The sequence below is a fragment of the Ostrinia nubilalis genome, chromosome 2 (assembly GCF_963855985.1).
Source record: "Ostrinia nubilalis chromosome 2, ilOstNubi1.1, whole genome shotgun sequence".
NCBI classification, from domain to species: domain Eukaryota; kingdom Metazoa; phylum Arthropoda; class Insecta; order Lepidoptera; family Crambidae; genus Ostrinia; species Ostrinia nubilalis.
Window position 1 is genome coordinate 5656388 of NC_087089.1, and position 23317 is coordinate 5679704.

The 23317-nt window shown below is 35.7% G+C and overlaps 1 protein-coding gene across 2 annotated transcripts; it reads left to right on the forward strand.

Annotated features, from left to right (window-relative positions):
- The first annotated feature begins 7917 nt into the window (after positions 1–7917).
- LOC135080610 (protein ROP) lies at positions 7918–20795 on the forward strand. Of its 2 annotated transcripts, none has more exons than XM_063975293.1 (15): positions 7918–8008; positions 8737–8886; positions 9094–9249; positions 9885–9988; positions 10564–10712; positions 10889–10949; positions 11031–11185; positions 11403–11557; positions 12140–12294; positions 12404–12484; positions 13491–13658; positions 16625–16714; positions 17021–17118; positions 17246–17328; positions 19041–20795. In XM_063975293.1, the coding sequence occupies exons 1-15, from the start codon at positions 7981–7983 to the stop codon at positions 19172–19174; spliced, it is 1767 nt and encodes a 588-aa protein (XP_063831363.1). In that variant the 5' UTR covers positions 7918–7980; the 3' UTR covers positions 19175–20795. The 2 variants fall into 2 exon arrangements, with proteins under 2 accessions (XP_063831363.1, XP_063831370.1); XM_063975300.1 differs by lacking the exon at positions 9885–9988 and adding an exon at positions 10067–10170.
- The last annotated feature ends 2522 nt before the right edge of the window (positions 20796–23317 follow it).

Genomic DNA, 23317 nt, shown 5'->3' on the forward strand with positions numbered 1-23317 from the left:
TACCACGGGATCAGCTGTCCACATGAATACTTTTATTATTTTTCTTTTGTCATCTCATACCGCTTGAAAAAAAAGATGAAATACATTGTATTATTTGAAATATTTGTACATTCATGAACAAGTATCTAGGGAAAAAATTATACGCCATCGCTTGGTTATAATGATTTAATAAAAAATCACAATCGTTTGATTTATAGTAGATTTATAGTGGATTTATAGTAGATTCTAATTAGTCATTATTTGATTTGTGTCCTTTTGTGAAAAACGTATTTCAAATATATTATTGTATCAGAATTCCTGCAGTTTTATTTAATAGAACGATCTTAACACAAAAGTTAACTGAGCTTAAATTTCTAAAAAATATATTTTTATTCTGACCGTACATAAAAATCGTATATTTTTAATTGGTTTTAAAATGGGTTGAGCTAGGAATGTTTTTGGGGTGAATAAGGAACATAAAATTAAAAATTTGTTGTGGGTAGAGTAAGGAACAAAAGTGGGTTGAGTAAGGAAAAAATAACGAGTGGGTTGAGTTGTCGTGGGTCGAATACGGAATAACCCGAACTTTCTAAGGCCATTCAGTCTGAAAATAGGAAATGTGAATATTTAAATGAAATGGAACAATAATTTGGCTAACAAAAGCTGTTAAAATTCGCGCTATGATTAAAATAGATACTGCGGCAACGGTTAACACAATAGAAAATCAATGGGGTCGAGCCGCCGAGCGACATGTAGGCATGCATACGCAATACATATTTGTTTGTAAAGTCTGATGACCTAATGTATTACCAATTTTGTTATGTGCAACATAATAACCTTATAACGCGTGATAACAATTTATCACAGTACTGTGACTTAATAAATTGAACGAGTTGTTGCGAAACTTATATCAGGAGAGTCAGAAACTTATGTAGGTATGACATAAAAGTGGGCATCATGATTGAAAGGGTGAAAGTAAAATTATAAAAGTACTACTAAATACCGGTTACTTGAGAATTACTCCCACCTATCAAGTTGCCATTATGTGGGTAGATGTTATGTCACAGAAACATTATCATAAAATGTAAGAACCTAACAAAGTATATTTTGATATGCCAATTACATCCTCAATTGATCTAATTATTCCCGTAGCACACGGGTACCATCAGAAACGAATGACTACCTTCGTATTTAGCTTTTTAACTAATAGAATAAAATAAAAAATATGTTTTTCCATTCGCTATCCTCGAGTTGACATTAAGAACAACTACATACTTGTATCATAGGTAATTATCAATGTATGATATTCATCTTATTGACTACGATTATTTTATAAAAATACGTAGTTATTATAAGTTATCAGTTAGACACAATCTAGAGTTACAAAGACACGTGCTTTTAACGGTTGAGGTCTGTAACCTGCTCATTGTCGCCATTATTTAGCGACAAAGTTCGCCGGGTGAGTGGCAGCGGTGATAAGTCCAGTTTGGTTGATAACTCTGGCCGTGGGAGGAATGGCTCCTTGAACCCTGCTTCTAATTGAATGATAGACAGATGATTCAGCTCTACAGACGATAGCAGATTAAATAATGGCTAAGATTAATTTGATTCTCATCTTGAGAATGCCTTTTAAAATTTATTTCTTACTGAACCTTATAGATGCTAAGCGCAACCTAAGTCATAAACATGTCACTAGTAGCATGTCGCAATTTTTGAATAAATGAATATAGAAATGAAACACTCAAAAAGTCCAACTGTTATTACAAACTACGCGACCATTTCACATGTTTAGGACAAAGAGGAAGGAATTAGAAAGGTGAACGATCAAACATAAGAATATTTACACAGTTTGACTTCCATTTAACAGGAATCGCTGGTTTACGCAACACCTAACTGTACACTTATTATGTGACGCAATGAGACATAAGTTAATGTATATACAGATGCAATGTAATGTCCACAACAAGAAATTAAAAATCCTAGGTAGGCCTACCTAATCTAATAATGCATAATTCAACAACTCTATGTAGAGATAACATAACTGGACTACGCTTTCCTGTTCGTATTTAAGTTACTGCTGAAATATAGTCAATAAGTGCAGACATTGTAATCCAATCCTTGAATTGAAGTCTGGACATGACACCACTGGCTTAATGGACAGAAAGGCAATAAACTGCTGATCTTGCAATCAGAAGATTTAATCGGCCGTGAATTCCGACATCGTTATAGAAACTCCAGTAACCTGTTATCGTGATTTATGACGTGGAGTCCGGAGGGTCCCTTCCTCTATCAGCTTAGCTCTCTCGGGAAGCGTATAATTACCCAGGAGTATCCAAAAGGACCCTTGGTATAATGCTTTTATTAGGCATTTCTCACTCACCCTACTTCTTGCCCGAATTATACTTGCAGATAGTAACTTGAAATACCTTTTTACAAATTTTTTCTAGCCTTTTCGAGTCATCATTATTTTATTATTATAGATTAATCTAGTATTGCCACTGGCTACTTTTGACCACGATAAGACAACTTTCAAATACAAACAAAGAGTCGTAGTGCTCGTGATTACATAAGAGAATAGTTAATTAACTAAATTATATTATAAACCGTGCGAACACGCGATAAACGAGATGATAATGATATAAATGTTATAATTGTTACAGACGTGGAATTTTGGTTGAATAGAAAGTGTTATTTCAGTTCTGTGTGTGTTTTCTGAAAAATAAAACAATGGTTCCCAGCCCGGTGTTTATCAGTATAGCTGTCTTGACAGCTATTCGAGAGTTTACTTTCTACCAAATGTCATTCGCAGGCGAGGCACGCACTGACGTCTCACCAAGTAACGGAGCCGTAGAATGGAGCTTCCAACGTCACGGATATTATCATTTTTTACTAGCTCACGATGCTGAACTTATAACTTAGGTCAACGTGCAAAAGTTACATGCATAAGATTTATCAAAGAGAGTGCCTATGCCATGCCTGAAGCCATGTATTAATTGCTGAAACTGATTAAATTGACTGAATTTTCATATCAATTTTACAATATTGAACTTCATGTCCCTAAACTTTAGGATAAGTTCGTAAAACCAAATAGGTAGGTATTGAGTTAGTAAATTATATATTTTTTATTCATATGAATTATTTTATCTACTTTTGTGTAAATATCAAAATAATTATAAATTACTAACATTACATTAATGCAAGTTGGAACGATTGAAGTACCTCCTACAAAGTTTCACCTTCATCGCCCAATGGCACAAGTACCTACAAACAATCGAAGAAATCTACAATAGTTACTCTTTTTGCACATTGTGTAAATTGTGTTTAACATACTCGGTGTCCAATGCATACATAATTCGCCACAGATTTCTTCTCAAAGTGTCGATGGCCAACAATGTAAACAACCTTGCGGTTTCTAGTCACATGAAAACCTTGTAGAAATTCAAATTAAACTTGTTATGTCTATTACAAGTACATACCATGACGGGCTTTTATTACCTTTATGTATTAATTTAATTCGGTATCAAGCTATTTTGAGATGTGAATTAGTAGTAGTAGTGTACAAAAAAATATGAGATACCTAATTTAAAGAACAATTTTATTATTCTTATTCAAAGTCAAATTTTTGAATTCCGATAAAAATAGTTAACAAATAGAGAAAAAGAAGGTTACTTAAGTACTAATTGCATCAGAGAATTTTTAGTTAATAAAGTAACTAAAAAATTCTCTGATGCAATGAATCGTAGGTGGTAACATTGACAGTAACAGTTATGATTTCTAAAGAGCATAGAATGATTGCAATAATGATCCACATGGCTAAACATTCTACGAATATCAGCGCATCGCTAAATATTCATTAGGCCGTAATGTATTTTTATTTATGTCGTCACATTACGAGCCCTATTAAATCGTTACGCTGTAATTAATTTGTGAAATTAAGGAATAGTATGTATCAATTACTAACATGAATTGATAAATGTTAAGGTACTTACTTCTCACATAATTATTTAGGCCCCAGTTGTAAACAATCGATTCGTCCGTACATATGAATAGAAAAATATTAATTTTGGCGCAATCCTGGAATGAACATATAAAGACATAGTTTTCTGATGTTCCGGTAACATAGTTTTCTTCACCTGTGTTACAATTTGTTTGTACATACGTAATAGATAATTTTCTTTGATTCAGATAACATCATTTTATTACTCTGAAGTTTATTTAGAAACTAGAAAGCGTTCGCTTGGATCCAACCTGGTAGACCGAAACCCGATAGAAAACCACAACACCGTATAATTTTCACTTCAAGTAGGGCATACGCAAATGACCTGCTCTCTTGACGATTAACGAACATGTCTATTGTATTATTAAATCGGTCACATTAATAGCAACATGGATACAAATATTAATTCTGACAAGCACAAACACCTACCTAACCTACTTTGAATCTTACGTATTAGGTTCTCTTTATGTGAAAATTAGTTTTAAAAAACCCAATTAAATAAAGTCATTTAAAATTATATAAGAAACAGACCTGACTCTACATTTCCCTGCAGGATGCTCTACTATACATTAAAATCGGAAACTTTACTCGTTAGTCATAAGATCTAGAAAAAACTAATTAGTTATTATTAACTGTGCAATAAGTTACTGATTTATTTTTTGTCCGGCACTCAACCAGTCACTTGTAAAGACGTATTTCTTCACTTGCTGATTTACTTATCCGGAACTTCAACAGTCGATCTAGTTAATTATAAAAATTGGGCACACGGTATCTCTTTTACACTTTTTAATGCGTCGACAACAAACAATTAATTATGTGAGTCAAACAATGCATCGTTTTATTTAGTTTATGTTCATTAGAGGAACTTATGACTAAGACATGATGCACGTGTCCATTCTGGTCAATTTAGGAGTTAAACAATTAGTGTTAACTGGCGTCAATATTTACGCGTATTTGTTGAACCGAGGCGACAGACTCAGATGGTCTTGACTCTTGGGCCACAGTTGTGCAAGCCTACAATTGGACTTAATCACGCCATCTCGGTCACAATTCAAACCCAATTCGTAGAACAATCAACACAGAGAAATTTGTCTGAATAGTACATTATAACTATTATACTATAGGTAACTATGGGTGTGAAACGTGGAAGGTCACCAAGGTCATCTCGCACCAGCTGCAGGTCTTCGTCAACCGCTGCCTTCGCCGAATTCTCGGCATTTACTGGCCTGAGAAAATCTCCAACGTCGAGCTATTGGAACGCTGCCACGAAATTCCGATCGACCAGCAGATCAAGCGCCGCAAGTGGAACTGGATTGGCCACACTCTCCGAAGGGATCCCGATCACATCCCCAAGCAGGCTCTGGATTGGAACCCCCAAGGAAAACGCAAACGTGGTCGCCTCAAGCAAACTTGGCGGCGCACTGTGGCAGACGAGGCAAAGAAGATCGGCAAGACTTGGAGCGAGATCAAACACATAGCTCAAGACCGAACGCGATGGAGGACTGTTGTGGACGCCCTCTGCCCCATCTAGGGGACATAGGACCATAAGTCAAGTAAGTCAAGTAAAGGTAACATGAGCAACTATGGGAATTAAAAGATTGAAAGAATATCCTCTCCAAAAGATGCTAACTTTGTAGGGTATGTAATTATGTATGTATTGATAAAATAGTGGGTGGGTATTTCCGTAGTCAACGGTTGCAGTTAAACTTGGCACTACGCGGTATTTAATGTATCGTTTTTAAAAAGTACTTAGAATCAGACACCTGTATAAAGTCTCTTTTAAATGTTTGTTTATTTCCCAAAAATTATAGCGTCCTTTTTTGGAAGTAATTTAATACATTATGAAAGCTTCCTTTTTAACGGATACAATGATATTCTCAAGTGTATTGTTTTAATAATCTACAACAAACATTTATTTTTACTACTTACGTCATTAACCATAAATAAACATTATGATAGGTAACAGTAAACAAGCTGCTTACAAAAGCCCATTCCAGTATTTATTACTTTATTGAAATTAAGATACGAATTGTAAACATGATCTTTTCGACTGTTAAATTTATTTAATGTTATAAATACATTAACACAACTCAAAATTAAAGTACTTCATCTTGATCACTCTTAAAATAGTCTTAAGCCCAGACAAAGCGCGGATTGTTTAAAAATTCTTCATTAAAAATTTCATTCAAGGAATTCGCTAGTGTACGTATCTTGATTTATTGGCTTCAATAGAAGTGATTAGTTTCAGGCTCCATTAGTCAATCTGAAACTGGATGCTCTATAAATTCACGGAAGCGTCAAATTAGTTTAACACTAGTTGTTTTTCACGAACACTAAATAACGGAATTTGAGAAATTAAAGCTTACTGAATTATACCTCTAAAAGGCTTGGCAAATCCATTACCTACTCATTAAAGAATTTAACCTTTCGATGCTTGCATAAAGCCATGTCATGTCACCGATTGAGCACTTACGTAAACGCTCCAAATAACTCGGCAATGGAACGGTAAAAATAGCAAATGCACGTTTAAACACATGTAGGTAAGTGCGTGATGTTCACGGCTTCATGCAAAATTGTTAATGAAGTACTTAAGTAGGAATAATAAAAACGTACCGCATCTATCAAGCCAGCCCTCAGCTCGGCAAGGGTAGGGAATGACCACCGCGTCGTCGCACCTCATTGTACACAATCACAAATGACCAATTAGCACTTTAAAAGTATCGAGTCAACGATGCACATTGCCACTGAACATTTCACTACCGAAGGTACACCATCGCGAGCGCAGCAGTAAATAGCCGGTGCGACGCGCTTCTCGATAGCCGCACCTCACTTTCACCAGCTGCCAATAAAAAGACAACTATGTTAATCATTGAAAATAGCGTCGATACAATAAGAATAAGTCTGACAAGACAAGAACTGTTTACTGCACGTTTTAGAACGCTTTTGTAACCCGACTTGAAACTTGTTGAAAAAAATACCAAAAGAATTTGAAATCGACTCACTCCTATCAATCAAATCCAAATAAGATACAACACTTACTGAAAAGTTATGAAAACTATTTTTAAATTTATTTATTACTTACATTAACTTATAACTTCACTTTAATATAGAATTTTAAATAATAAAATATTTAATTTATAAATTCATAAATAAAATATACGTTTGAAGGTAGTTAAGAATAAATATCATTATGTCGGGTAGATTCTTAAAATTAATAACAAAACTTAAACACTTATAATTAATTTAATAAATTATTTACGTGCGTTACAAACTATTTTTATATGTTCAAAAATTGTCACAGTGTTTTAATACTATTTATTGACATACCTAAATACTTAAGTTGATTCAGTCATTTAACACACGCACGTAATATTTCCGATAAATTCACCAAACGTTTAGCACATCCATATCAGACACTGGCGTACAAAAAACTGACTGCCGTTCTATTCTATTTATCACATTGACCATTCGTATGACTGATGTGAAAAGAAACGGCAATATGCTGGTCCTCTCTGTCGTACCTTATCGACCCGCCTCCTTATCATTCATTTAATCGAATGCGCGCGCAATCTCACAACTTGGTTTACAATTATTTTTAAAATTAACACCTTACAGAAGCTTTGTAAAATAATCTTAATTATTTGATTAGAGATACTTTTCTCTTAATAAAATGTTTTACCCATATTTTACCTACTTGCAATTCATTTTTTATAAAGTTTTGAACAAAACAATCACTGGCACGAGTCAGTCAAATTTCCCGCTTCACCATAGACAAAATTTAAATTACGCTGTGTATTTTTATAATGGTGTTATTTACTTTTTTTAATGCAGTTTTATAAGATTTAATGATTTAACTAGCGTTATTATTCGTCGTAGAATTATAATTAACTAAGTATTCAATTGATAAAATAGTAAATAATATAAAAATACTAAAAGGCACACACAGCACCACCAAGTCAACCTTTCGAGTTTGACGTCTGAAATTCTTTAGTTTACGGTTCAAGATGGCTCTCAAAGCACTTGTCGGGCAAAGTGAGTAAAATAAATTGTATTTTCGCAATAAAATAATCATTTTCGAGTGATAAAAGATAGTAGATAATATTGGACAAAAGCTAAATAATGAATTCAAAACGGCAGACACATGTTTTTCTTAAAACAAATCTTTCTTATCGAACGATCCCATCGATGACTAATTATCTTTGTTTTACTGTGTTTTACAAATAATTGTCCCTTTTTGCACTTTTTGCTTTCCGATACTCAATATTAATTACATTATAGTCTCAGCTAAAAGTTACAGATGAATTCTAGCATTATATGAATCTTTTTTCTAGGAAATGTCTTTGAAACTGAATCAATTTTTGTAAACATTCATGTTTATTGCTCCAAGATGTCAAGATTTCTATGATTACTGTGCTATTTACTAAAATACCTAGATAACATCCTGTTCAGATTTACTGATATCTACCAGTTTATTACTATTTCGCCTATAGTGAGGACCCGTGATGTTTATTGATTTTCTTATGTCATCTGTGTTAGTGGGATGGGGAGGCAGGGCGAATGTACGTCATACCTACCACAACGATACAAAAGAATGAATGATTCTGACTATAAAACATTACAGTAAACATTTTTGATCATGTTAATTTTCTTAGGACACCTACTATGTTTTAGATGAACTGTTTGAACTCTGATGTACAACTGCATACCTAAGAGATTTGAAACATTTTGAATAATAAATATTTAATGTTTTTCTCTAACAGAGATTATGAATGAAGTTATCCGCTATCGCGGACCCAAAGGCAAGGAATCCCAGCGTATAGAATGGAGAATTCTTATTGTCGACCAACTGTCCATGAGGATGGTGTCAGCATGCTGCAAGATGCACGACATCTCAGCAGAAGGCATAACTTGTAAGTTGTTATTTAATTACTTTAAAATATTTACCTTACTTGGTTTACTAGACTCTTGAAAGAAAACTTACTAGCATAGTGACACTAGCACTCAAAATAAAATACTATAAAAAATAAATATACCTACCATGCCACAAATTATTGTAACAATAAAAAATCCAAGTAAGAACTTTGTCATTACAATAGAACCATTTCTTTACTTCACAGTGGTGGAGGACATCCACAAGAAGAGGGAGCCATTATGCACCATGGATGGCATATACCTTATTACACCTTCGGAGAAATCAGTTCATGCACTCATCAATGATTTCTCTGTGGGCAATCGCATCATGTACAAGGCTGCACATGTCTTCTTTACTGAAGGTAGGTAATAAGTGTTGGTTAGAAAAAAGTTTAACACAAGCCAAGCTTACTTCATGTTAAAGTCGATCAGTCTTTCAAAGCTCATATTACTCTTTTATCAAGCAAATAGATTAATTTAACATGGATATTGTATCCCTTTGTTTATGTTTTATTGGTTCTTTTTAATGTTTATTTATCTGGTGAGGAAAAAAGTTTTAATCTAAAACTGTTTATAGCCTGTTTTCCAGTTATCAGAGTTGTTATCATTTGAAATACACAATGCTATATTTCAAAACTGCTAGCTGTGATTAATTAAAAATCCACTTCAGTCCATATACTTAATTAATGTACCTATAATGTAAAACTGACCTTTCAAATATGCATGTAGAAAAATAAAAGCTAAACATTTCAACTATTATGCCAGTCTACATTTCTTATGAGCTGCTAGTAATAATAATATGTATTACATACTAATGGGTGAGATTAATTTCATTTCATTTCTGAATAAAAAGTTTTATTTGATCTCAAATCAAAAACCAGACTCATCTTCACGTTATTTTTTAACATTAAAAATATTAGAATGCTTACATCTTATTTGCGTCTTTTTGTTATGTATGCTTACATTTTTTTATTTGCATTTTATTTTCATTTTACAGCTTGTCCAGATAATCTTTTTGAAGACTTGTCGCGTAGTAAAGTATCGAAATACATCAAAACCCTTAAGGAAATCAACATAGCTTTCATACCATATGAGCAGCAGGTTTGTTTCACATTGTCTGTAATAATTATACATCACTGTTTGAACTTATTGAGAACGTCTTTTTGCATGCCGCATTAGTTTGCCCTGAGGAATTGTTCAATGAGTTGTGCAAGTCTTCAGCAGCAAGGAAAATAAAAACTTTGAAGGAGATTAACATTGCCTTTTTACCATATGAGAGCCAGGTAAATGACATGATTATATTATATTGAAATATCGTTGGATAAGTGTTGAAATCATAAAATTGGTTGATAACTATCAAATCATTCTTTGTGAAAATGAAAAGATTTTCAATTTTGGTCCCAAGAAGTTTTCTAAGAGTAGGCGCACACCATTGATTTTTAGTTGGCCGATAGTTGTGCCCGATTTTAATTTGTATGAAGAATCGGCCAAATCGAATCGGCTTACTGTGCGCACTCCCATACATGCCCATACTGATCAACTGCCCGACTAAACTATCGGCCGACGAAAAATCAACAGTGTGCGCCTACTCTAAGTGAGCAGTTGCCAGTTATTGTCTGTAATAATTTTTTTATAAGAAATGAAAGTTGAGTGATAATATTAAATGATATTCTCAGGTGTTCTCCCTGGACTCGCCGGAGACTTTCCAGTGCATGTACAACCCGGCGTTGGCGCAGACTCGCAACGCCAACATGGAGCGTATCGCCGAACAGATCGCCACGCTTTGCGCCACGCTCGGCGAATATCCCTCCGTGCGCTACCGAAGGTGATACACACACTGTTTATTGCCATTAAAATGGTTTACAACCATTACTTATGAATTACTTGTATCAATATTTATTAAGGCAGTCAATCACTCAAGGCCCTGACTTCATCATAAACTAGTGTTTGTTGTATTTTTAAGTTATGTAAACTATAGTATAAAATGCTTTTTATTTTCAGCGATTGGGAGCGTAACGTTGAGCTGGCGCAACTTATTCAACAAAAACTCGATGCCTACAAGGTAATGTCTTTGTATTCGTCACAATCACAATAGGAATTTTTAGCGAATGGAACTGAAATTTTAACAAGTCATGTTTCGCAGGCTGACGAACCTACAATGGGTGAGGGACCTGAGAAGGCTCGCTCGCAACTTCTAGTGCTGGATCGCGGCTTCGACTGCGTGTCGCCGTTGCTGCACGAACTCACACTCCAAGCTATGGCTTACGATCTGCTGCCCATCGAAAATGATGTCTACAAGTTAGTACATACATTTCTTGTTAACTATTACGGACCATACATTAATAAAGTATTTTTTGTCTGTATTATGCTTTCACGGAATTCGTTAATATCTGATTTATTAACAATATTCATTAAAAAAAACTTATCATTACGCAAGCAATTGGAGCGAAAATAGCCCTTAACAACCAAGTAACAAAGCTTCTTATCCTCTAATTACTCTATATTCTTTTTCTAGATATGACGCCTCTCAGGGAGGGGCACTGAAGGAGGTGCTCCTGGACGAAAACGACGAGCTGTGGGTGGAGCTGCGCCACCAGCACATCGCCGTCGTCTCCACCTCCGTCACCAAGAACCTGAAGAAGTTCACGGAGTCTAAACGCATGGGTGGAGGTAGGAATTACAATCTGTACTTCAATACAATCCATATCAATATTATAAATGCCAAACTCGTGTCTCTCTTTTAGAGTAGGCGCACACCGTTGATTTTTCGTCGGCCGATAGTTTAGTCGGGCAGTTGATCAGTATGGGCATGTATGGGAGTGCGCACACTACGCCGATTCGATTTGGCCGATTCTTCATACAATTTAAAATCGGGCACAACTATCGGCCAACTAAAAATCAACGGTGTGCGCCTACTCTTACCTTTTCACTTACTGAACCATAAGTGAAGAAAAGGTGACCACTTTTAAACTACTGAACCATATTAGATGGAAAAGTTCTTACAGAAATAGTTTTAAACCAGAGAAAAACATAGGATAGTCGGTTTTGAAACGGGAAAACACGTGCGATAAAGTCTTTCTGTGGCAAACCGGATCCCAAAAGGGTGAAAAGTTGATCAATGAAATAGTAATGAAAATGGTAATTTGTATACCATTGACACAATCAAAAACCCTTGAGTTATGTACCTTAAACTTACTGCTAAATAATGTTATCCCTTAACTTTTAATTATAATGGCTCTTTCTGATTATCAGGTGACAAGCAATCCATGCGCGACTTGTCGCAAATGATCAAGAAAATGCCGCAGTACCAGAAGGAGCTGTCCAAGTACGCCACGCACCTACGCCTCGCCGAGGACTGTATGAAGGCCTACCAGGGCTACGTCGACAAGCTCTGCAAAGTCGAACAGGTAGGCATCTAAAAGACATTTTAGAACACAATAAACCACCCTAATAAGGGATGAATTTATCGAAACAACTTTACATAATCTTAATTAATTAATTGAGTTTTCTTTTTAGGATTTGGCTATGGGTACTGATGCTGAAGGTGAAAAGATCAAAGATCACATGAGGAGCATTGTGCCAGTTCTGCTAGATCAGGTAATTAATGTCTTTTTAAATACTTTGTAAGAAAACACATTAATGATGACCCTTGACAACCAGTAGGTTGTCAACCCAATCGAGTTAGTAGGTTGTCAACCCAATCGAGTTAATTGCGCACCTCGCTGGAATGCGACTCTTCCTCACCCACACGCCTCCCCGCGTTTGCTCGGAGCGTCGATGTGACGTCACGGCTGTCAGATTGCAGATGCGCATCGTATTTATTATCCGTTCGCGATAAGTTTGCTGCTGGCAATATGACGTCACTCGAAGGGAAGCGTCTGTAACTATAACCACAGAATAATAATAAGACTACGTACAGAAGTTTTACTTCGCGAAGGTATTTAAAAAATGTATGCTCAATGTCATTAACAATATGGTGTAATTTAGCCTGTCTCAAGAGTCAAGCACCATTTTGTTGACAAACGTCAGTGATCGGCACTGCGCCGAAGCTATAGGGCTGACTTCGGTAAAATGATGTGACGTGAGGTGCCAAACTGCGGAAAATGGCGGAGGAAACACATGATTTAGCATGATTATTAATATCATGAATAATATTAACTACTTATTTACCTCTCAGTGTCTTGAGGCAACTTAAAAAAGTACATTCTGTGTTTTTATTATTATTTAGGCAGTTAAATACTGCACAGTATTTAGTACACCATTTTCTTCCATCTTAAACAAGAATACGCGTGCGTGAGTCAATGTTCGCTCGTATGTGAGGCCTTGTTGAATAGTATCCTGTAGGTGGGCCATCGTGCGTGTTTTGTTTTCGATGTAAACTCGCGGAGATGAACAGGCCTGCTATAACAAACTATATTTAAAATATTTTTTATTTATTATTATTGATAAAAATTGTGTATTTGCGTAAAATAAGACACATTAATAGCGTTTAATCGCGGTTAGGCGAGGGAACGTGCATTCCACGGACTTAGTGCGAACGGGTAGTAACTCGATCGGGTTGTAATTTTGGATTCAACTGACTTATCAATGTATATTTCCGCAGTCTGTGGTGAACTTCAACAAGATGCGCATCATCGCGCTGTACATCATGTCCAAGAACGGCATCTCGGAGGAGAACCTCAACAAGCTGGTGACGCACGCGCAGCTCGAGCCCTCCGACAAGCAGGCGCTGCTCAACCTCGCCAACCTCGGGCACAACGTCGTCGTCGACGTACGTAATCAAACGATTTTGAAACGTCTAATGCCCGGTCTCTGAGCATGTAGAATTTTGTCCAATGACCCCAAGCTACCCATCCTTATCGCTCGCGCGTAATTAAGTTGCTGTCGCGCTCACACACTCACTGCGGGCGCCCCCGTCGCACAGTCGCGACAGCAATATAATTACGAGCAAGCGATAAAGATGGGTAGCTTGGTGTCATTGGACAAAATTCTACATGCTCAGAGACCGGGTTTTAGACGTTTCAAAATCGTTATCTATACGGCTATAATGGCAAAAATAATAATAAATATCTTGGACAATTTCACACAGCGCCATCTAGCCTCAAAGTAAGCAATTAATATGCTTGTATTATGGGCGCTAGCAACGGATATTCTACCTATCTATATATGTACTTTTTTTTTTAAATAACATACAATCATTATAAACATACACTCGCGAGCAAAACTATGGAATCACTTACATGAAGTTGTTTCCACGCGAACTTGTGTACTGACGAATTCGTTAGTAACAAAAAAAGTGGCACCATTTTAAAGATTAAACTTTTATCTTTAAATTGATACCAAATTCATTTAAATCACACCAGTATTTAAAAAGATATCCCGGCTGATGTGAAGAAGTAACGAAAAAGACATGTATGAACTGTTTGATACGTCGCGAGTTGCGGCCTATTTACCCCCTATAAAAGCACGCGTTTTTAGATTTTTGCTTTCACACGTTGATTCATACACATCTCCGCTTCTTTTGACACTTTACCTGGGATTCTACACCTTCAGAAGCAGCACAAATCGTTGCACTATTGCAAGAAAGGCTCAGCCAGCGGGCTGTCGCACGTCAGCGCCACATAAGCCAGTCCTGGGTTTCGAAAGTTTCAAGACGCTTTCGGGAGACTAGTGGCTTTATCCCGAGACCAAGTTCTGAACAGCGCCGGTGCACATCGCAGAGGGAAGACCGTTTTTTCATGTCAACCTCTCTATGAAATCGTCATTTGACTGGAATCGATGTCCATCAAGAGCTCAGAAATGTTCGTAAGATAGCTGTTAGCGAGTGGACAGTTCGTCTAAGATATAAGCAATAGAATTTGACTCCAAAAAGGCCTGCCACAGGCTCGAAACTGACGGCAGGTCACCGATAAGCACCCTTTCAATTTGCTCGTACACATCTCGATTGGAAGGCGAGTAATGGAGGCGAGTTCTGTTCTCCGATGAATGCAAACTGTGTTTGCAGGGCAGCAGTCGAAGAGGTCGGGTTTATAGGCGGCCTGAGGAGCGATTTGTGCAGTGCTGGTTCGCTGAAACAGTGGCTTATGGGGGTGGCTTGCTCGACTTAACATCGAGATGTGTACGAGCAAATTGAAAGCGTGCTTATCGGTGACCTACCGTCAGTTTCGAGCCTGTGGCAGGCCTTTTTGGAGTTAAATTCTATTGCTTATGTCTTAGACAAACTGTCTACTCGCTAACAGCTATCCTACGAACATTTCTGAGCTCTTACTGGACGTCGATTCCAGTCAAATGACGATTTCATAGAGAGGTTGACATGAAAAAACGGTCTTCCCTCTGCGATGTGCGCCGGCGCTGTTCAGAACTTAGTCTCGGGATAAAGCCACCAGTCTCCCGAAAGCGTCTTAAAACTTTCGAAACCCAGGACTGGCTTATGTGGCGCTGACGTGCGACAGCCCGCTGGCTGAGCCCTTCTTGCAATAGTGCAACGATTTATGCTGCTTCTGAAGGTGTAGAATCCCAGGTAAAGTGTCAAAAGAAGCGGAGATGTGTATGAATCAACGTGTGAAAGCAAAAATCCGAAAACGCGTGCTTTTATAGGGGGTAAATAGGCCGCAAATCGCGACGTATCAAACAGTTCATACATGTCTTTTTCGTTACTTCTCCACATCAGCCGGGATATCTTTTTAAATACTGGTGTGATATAAATGAATTTGGTATCAATTTAAAGATAAAAGTTTAATCTTTAAAATGGTGCCACTTTTTTGTTCCTAACAAATTCGTTAGTACACAAGATCGCGTGGAAACAACTTCATGTAAGTGATTCCATACTTTTGCTCGCGAGTGTAGTAACACCCAGACAGAAAATAAAATTCATCATTTCAACTTCTGCCCGGCCGGGAATCGAACCCGGGACCTCTCGGCTTGTAGTCCGTTCTGATTCTAAACCACCACACCAAACGGAGCTAATAACCCAGTATTTAATAGAAGCGCCCTCTTATAAAAGTCACAATTATTATTATATGGAACCCTTCAGTGTTGTCCAACGTGGCAAAAATCGGAACTATAACCCAGAATCGACAGTAGCGTCCTCCTGTCAATCTCATAGCTGGAACGGTTCAGTGTAGGTCTTCTTCTTCTTTTTTGATGATGTTGGCAATACACGTCGAGGTCGACTTGATTTGTGCCATTTTCAAGTATTTATGTGATACAAGTTACAAAATGAGATCAAGTAATGATATAATGAAGGATGATAGATGATACCCCTTCCCACCCTTTGAGTCTCAGTAAAGTTGTGGTGCTTTACTGAGACCTCCTATGGACAACTTGAGAGAACCAAAAGAATCATGATGCACTGTTCTGCTTCACTCGCCCACACTCATGCACGTTCACAAACACTTAATGGTTAATAATCCACCATTATTACACATTAATAGTCGCCCAAACACGAATTTGAGGAAATAAAACAAAACCGCTAACATGACGCTTCAGATTCCCGCCAAGAAGTCCTCAGTGTAGGTCATCTTTAACCCAGCATTGATAGTAGCGCCCTCCTATAAATGTCACAATTACATGGAACCCTTCAGTGTTGTCGGTGCTTCAAATCGGTAGCCCAACATCCTGGGGGGCATCAGACCATTCTGGGGGGGCGTGTCACCTCGGCCCCCCCCTATATACGCGCATGAAGCGTGCATTTCGCTAAATGATGGTCGTTAACAAAATGAATTGGTTGTTCCACAGGGCAATCGCAAGAAGCAGTATCAAGTAACGAGGAAAGAGAGAATCACTGAGCAGACGTACCAAATGTCACGATGGACACCCGTTGTTAAGGTATAAAATCGATGCATTAATTAATGAAGGTATAGAAAACCATTCACAACTTTTCTCTCTATCTCAAATGAGAATTCATATTATGTAGGTATAGTGTCTGGGCTCTGTATTGTAATGGTTATAAATAACTTTATTTGCAGAATCTCTTGTTTGCTCGTACGATATTTGATGATAAATATTTAACTTTATTTTTAGATTTATCTAAATCATGTGATGACTTTTACTCGATAACTTAATGAACAAAACTTGAACCTTATTTATAAAATCGGAAATAATTTATCTGTAATTTGTTTATTATGCATTTAGGACATCATGGAAGACGCGATCGAAGATAAGTTGGACCAACGACACTTCCCATTCCTCGCCGGGCGCACTCAACCCTCGGGATACCAGGCCCCTACCAGGTATACAATTCTTTCATAGTAAAGTTGTTTCAACTTAAATATTAATTAGGTAGGTTCTTTTTTTGTCGTTTAGATATTGGCATTGTATAATATTGTAAGTTTAAATACATATTTACGCTTATTACAGCGTGCGCTATGGACATTGGCACAAAGATAAAGCACAGCAGACCATCAAAAACGTGCCCCGTCTCATCGTATTTGTCGTCGGCGGTAAGTTGATTCGTAATATTTTTGTTAAGTCACGTAATTGAGTCGTCTAGTTTCAAAACCCGCTAAAACGCTCCTGCAACGAATTTCTGTTTATATCTCTAAATGACGCTATCTTAACAAACCTTACTGCAATTTTCTCATCATACTGTTCAATCATTTTCGATCAAAATTCGCTAAAAGACTACTAAACTAGCACTTAAAATTTGGTTTGTGTTACAAACTCCGCTAAAACGCCGTCCGTTTCTTTCAAAACCCTTTAAAAGTTGATTGACCAATGGCAGCACGCTATTTTGGTCACGTGACTGCGAAATCAGTATGGAGATTTTTTCATAACGTGCTTAAGGTTGCTGCGGTTTTTTATTGTTTTTGATCCAAAATAATGGAAGATTTATCTCAGTTCGTGGAAAAATGTAGCCCTAAAGACGCAACAAAGAAACCACGTAATGAAATAGCCTGGAAACGTACCAAGGAGCGCCAAAAACGGAAAGAGAAATTTGTTAAAAAACTACTTTTGAAGCAGCTTTGATGGTGTTATGCAAAATTAACCATTTAGCTGTCGTTGGTTATTGTTACTATTAAGTGTTGGTGATCACTAGTGGGATTATAGAAACTTCACTGCTCAATGCCTTTAGACGAATTTAATTATAAAGGTATGTTACTTTTTACCCGAGTGCAGGAGGGTAATGTGTTTTGAGAGTAGGTAGGTATGTATGTGTGTATGTTTATATCCCTGTACAGTCAGTCAGTGAAGTAAATAAATAAATATTGTGGGATGTTTTTTTTTATGTGACAGGAGGCAAACGAGCAGATGGATCACCTGTTGTCCAGATGTCCAGGAATAAATATTATGTTATAAAAAGGCAAAGACGAGATTGAGAAAATAATGTATAAAAGTGTCTTATTTACATGCTATAATTTAATTGTTTTTTTTTTAATAACCCGATAAAACTTTATTAATCCAATAACCTAACCAATAAGTGCAATCGCTTTGAATATTATAGAATGGACAAATTAATACGGACAATTATTTATTTTATCATTTTTTGGTTTATTTAATATTAGACTTTATTGTAGAACGCCATTCATGCATTACAATTTGTTCTTATCAAATCCCGCTAAAATACAACATGTCCGTTTCAAATCCCATTAAAACCGAATGTTCGTAACAAAGTACGCCAAAATAAATAAATAAATAAATAAATAAATCTTTTTGGACAATTTCACACAGCGCCAGCTAGCCCCAAAGTAAGCAACTTAATGCTTGTGTTATGGGTGCTAGCTTAACGGATATACTACTTATATACTTTTTTTTTTTTAAATACATACATATTATACATAGTCACACCCAGACCCGTCACAGAAATTAAAATTCATCATTTCAATTTCTGCCCGGCCGGGAATCGAACCCGGGACCTCTCGGCATAGTAGTCCGTTCTGAACCACTACACCAAACGGCCGACAAAATGAAAATAGTTTTCATTATAATTCAAATTATATTTCATTTAAAGATGAATAGCAATTACTGTTAGTATTGCCAGATGACAATAATAATTCGTATCATATATTTTTTTGCCTAAGGCCAAAGCTATATGGATACGCGGTTTTTTTCAATTTCTCGAAATCTTATTAAAATCGTTTTAGCGGGATTTGAAACTAGACGCCTCAATTACAGACAGAAAGAACCACACTATTACAAATACGTTTCCTCGCAGGTGTATGCTTTTCGGAAATCCGCTGCGCGTATGAGGTGACAGCTGCGGTGAAGAACTGGGAGGTGATCATCGGCTCGTCCCACATACTCACCCCAGACACTTTCCTCTCGGACCTCAGCTCTCTCACCGCCTAAGCATTTGGATACTCTCGAAACATGTAGCAACTTAAAAATGCAGTCACACTTTAACCAAATATATTTATAAAGAAATACTTTCGTGTGATTATAATCTACTTACATCGTCGAAATAGCATTACTACTAGGTATCATGTTTGACAGCATATCAACCGGTCTTCTTTTGTGAGGTCACCATCGCATGCGGTATCTCGGTACTGGCCCTTAACATTTAAATGTAATATGGGTGCTGGTGTCTAAAATGTATTAAAACTAGTTTGTGTGAATTTAAATTAGAATTATTGAGAATCATAATAATAGCTACAATCGCTAAATAACTATGAAATCCCGAGATAATTATTGTTATTGCAGTTATAAATATTTTATTTATTAATATTATTTTTACCATTTACTTATTCTTCATTACTATAATGTACTACAAGTATTTCACATATTATTATGAGAACAATGTTAAAGTTTAGACATCTTTTTGAAAATAATTTAATGTCATTGTTTTAATGGTTTTGTTACTATTGTGTAAAATATTTATATTGTTAGCGGATTTATAAGATTTTAGCTTTCATGTTTAGTTGTTTAAGAAATAGAAATGTTAATTTACTGTAAGTTGACATTTAAAACTATTTTATTTCTGTATCAGACTGAAATTACCGATTTTCTGATGAGCAATACCGTTTTAGCGAAGCTAATTAGTACTAAATTATTCAATACAAAACGGAATCATCCGTTTATTAGGTAACTATTGTTAGTATAGTTGTAATGATTGCCTTTATCTTATGTGTTATATTAGCTGTAACTTTGCTTCCTATCATATTTAATGCCAAATGCTAGATCTTGACTAAACAAAGCTTAGTTAAACAGTCACAATACTAACATTGTTACTCGTAACCTCTCGCGTGCCGCACGGTCGAACTGCCCCAATGGCTACGTTTGTTTGACGCCTATGCATCGTGTTTGTATCTAAATTTAGACTTTACAAATCGCTAGTGTTTTTAAAATATAGACTTTCATCTTTGCGAATTGTTAACTCTTCTATTACCGTGTTAAACATAAGTGTTAGTCGTGTCTACATTCCGATACTCGGTAAATACAAATATTATAATTGTATTATTATTGTGTAGGTTTAATTGTAGTTGAACGGTACAAAATATATCACAATTCTATCCAATATCAAAATATAATATTTAATAGCCTTAGCATGGAAGAAGTCAGGCTAGTTCTCGCCTTATTTAAAGCCGATATAGCCAATAACGTTGACAAGTAGTTAAATGTTATCTTTCACGTGTACTTATTTATTATACGATAAAAACCTCAATTGGAAAATAAGCACCAATGAAATATACGCAAAAAAATAATTGGATAAGAAACAACTGGGATTGTGGTGTAATATAAACCCCTGTGGTAGGAGTATGTAAACAAACTGATTGTGATATATGATGCTTCGTTATTAAATAACTGAAAACCCAGTGGTCATGTATTAAAAAAATCAAATGACACGAAGCTGCCACAAGTATTGTAATCATTTGTGCAATTATTGTAGAGAACATAATAAAATTATTGTCTAAACACATTTAATGATCAGTATTGAACTGTTAAAGTTTCATTAAACTATTTAATCATCTTACTTATTGTTTCACTTCTTTCGACAGGTTAACCAAGTAATTATCATGTGACTGTTATCTTTTTTATGTATAAATATTGTCAGTTAAGAGCCATTTCACAAAAATATTCCGCGCGAATTTAGCTACAAACTGTCAACGCAAAGACAAAAGAGTAAAAAGAACGCCGAAATGGACAAAAAAATCTTGAGCCGTGACCGTATTAATAAGTTATTAATTTTTAGGTAGAATAAGGTATTAAAACATGAATAATTAATATAAAATTTTAATAGAGTTTAGGTATTTAGTCTTTCAAAGATTTTTATATTTCGATTAATAAATGAAACACGTATAGGTATAATATGTAAAATATATATTATAGCCCGACCAGGAACATAAAAAGCCTCGCCATGTTGCGGAAAACTAATGGTACTAATTTCTTTTAATGGCAACAGTAACTGAAAACTTCATTGACATGTCACCTTGCATGTCAATAATAAACTGTCTATTGCTGTCAAAGTGTAAACAAACTTTATTTTAAATGTGTGCAATGGATTTGGGAATTAAAGTGCTAAAAACTTTTTATAGTCGTGAAAGAAAACTGGTTCACAAAGTGTTAAATTATTTGTCTAAGAGAAGTACTAAGGGTTCGGACAATATTTTCATTGAATAATGTTTCCGACAAAGGTTGTCAAATTGACTGACATGTTTATCGTATAGTATATACCTAAATTCTTTAGAAATTTCCTCAAATGTAAACAAACACTTGTGCACACAATAACACCATAATCACTTACGTGTTCATAATATCATACACATTATTTCACAAGCCCATGAAACCAACTTTATTCTCACGATTATACAAGTTTGGAATCAATCTTTAAACAAATTATTTTAGCAAAATATGTGGACGTTGAAAATTTGTGAGACTTGTCAAATTGACTTGAAGTTTAAAATTATGTGTTATCTCCATGTTGTCTCTGACACATCAGTGTTGTAACCTGTAAGTCATAGACAATAATCGGTAAATTTAATCGATTTTATTTCAATTATTCAATCATTTTTATTACTGATTGCATTTAAATAGATTTAAATAGGGTCTTAATCAACAATTTATTTTTTCTTCATTGAATGTAGGTACTACTAATTGTTTAATGCACTCCTATATAAAGCATTATAAATTCTTTCTATAGGTACGTAAGTACTACAATAATTTCAATCCGCGATTAACGAGAGGTTTTGTCGCCTCACTAGGGCACAGATTATAAATGTTTTAATGTCAGTTGGCCATATTTGTTTACATATAGGGAAATTTCTAAAGAATCCGACTTTAGTCCACTATGAAAATTAGCTGTGGTTTGTTTCAACTACCTATTTTAAAGATATTTGTCACTTTGAAAGTGTTGAATTTTATGGAATTGGGAAAGAAGTACCGAGTTTGAAGCGTTCATGAGCAGACGTCATTGCAGTTCAATATTCAAGTTCTGAATTTGATTATTGATGAATAATAAAATAAATCCTACTAGCTCGATTGATGGTTTCATTTAATTTATTTAGACCAAGTTACCTATATAATCTTTTTTCGTTAATTTATGAAAATATCAAATTAGCCCGTAATCCTGAATCCTGATACATAAAATTAGCCTATTAATTTAACACAGGTACGACTGTACTCAGTGTTGCACGATCAAATGCAATTAACGCGCCTCTATGCCAGGGTTTTTATGTTCCTGGTCGGGCTATAAGTAAAAAATAAAGACAGTGACACAGTGAAAAAAAAATTTGCCCCCTTACAGCTCCATCATCGGACCCTGGATATCATTTAGGGACGAAGTATTCGTCAAAGCGAATCACACAAGCCCAAACTCCATAGGGTTCTATTGTTTTGTTACGGAGTTGCAATGGAGGTGGCCATTGCAACTCCTCCAGATCCATTATCAGACAGAGCTAAGAAATAAATAAATAAATAAATATTATTATTATTAAACAAATAACTAAAATAAATTCATCTAACTATCTTAAATCTTACTAGTCTTACTAATATTATAAATACGAACGTTTGTGTGGATGTCTGGATGTTTGTTACTCTTTCACGCAAAAACTACTGAACAGATTTTGATGAAACTTTACAGTACAGCAGTACTATCACTCGGGTCGGACGTTCCTATCGCAAAACCGTTGGTTCACTCAGTTCCGATACGACTCTAGTGCTGTGTGTAATAGGGATGATGACTGGGTAATGAAATCGAAATTCTGTTTAGTCCGTCAGAAAAATAATTAAAAAATTTTGGAGACATATTTTCTATTTTTTTCATAAACGAGTAATTACAGTATTGTATTGAGTTGAAATGTCGCGTGACGTCACTTTTGAGTAAAAATTCTACTCAAACGTGACGTATCGCGCCATTTCAACTCGATGTAGCACTGTTATTATTTAATTATGAAAGAAAATAAAAAATATGAGTAATATTTTCTAAATAACTGTCTGACGGACAAATAATTGAAATTTTGACATCTAGCCTATTATTCTCTACGAGTGGATTTAATT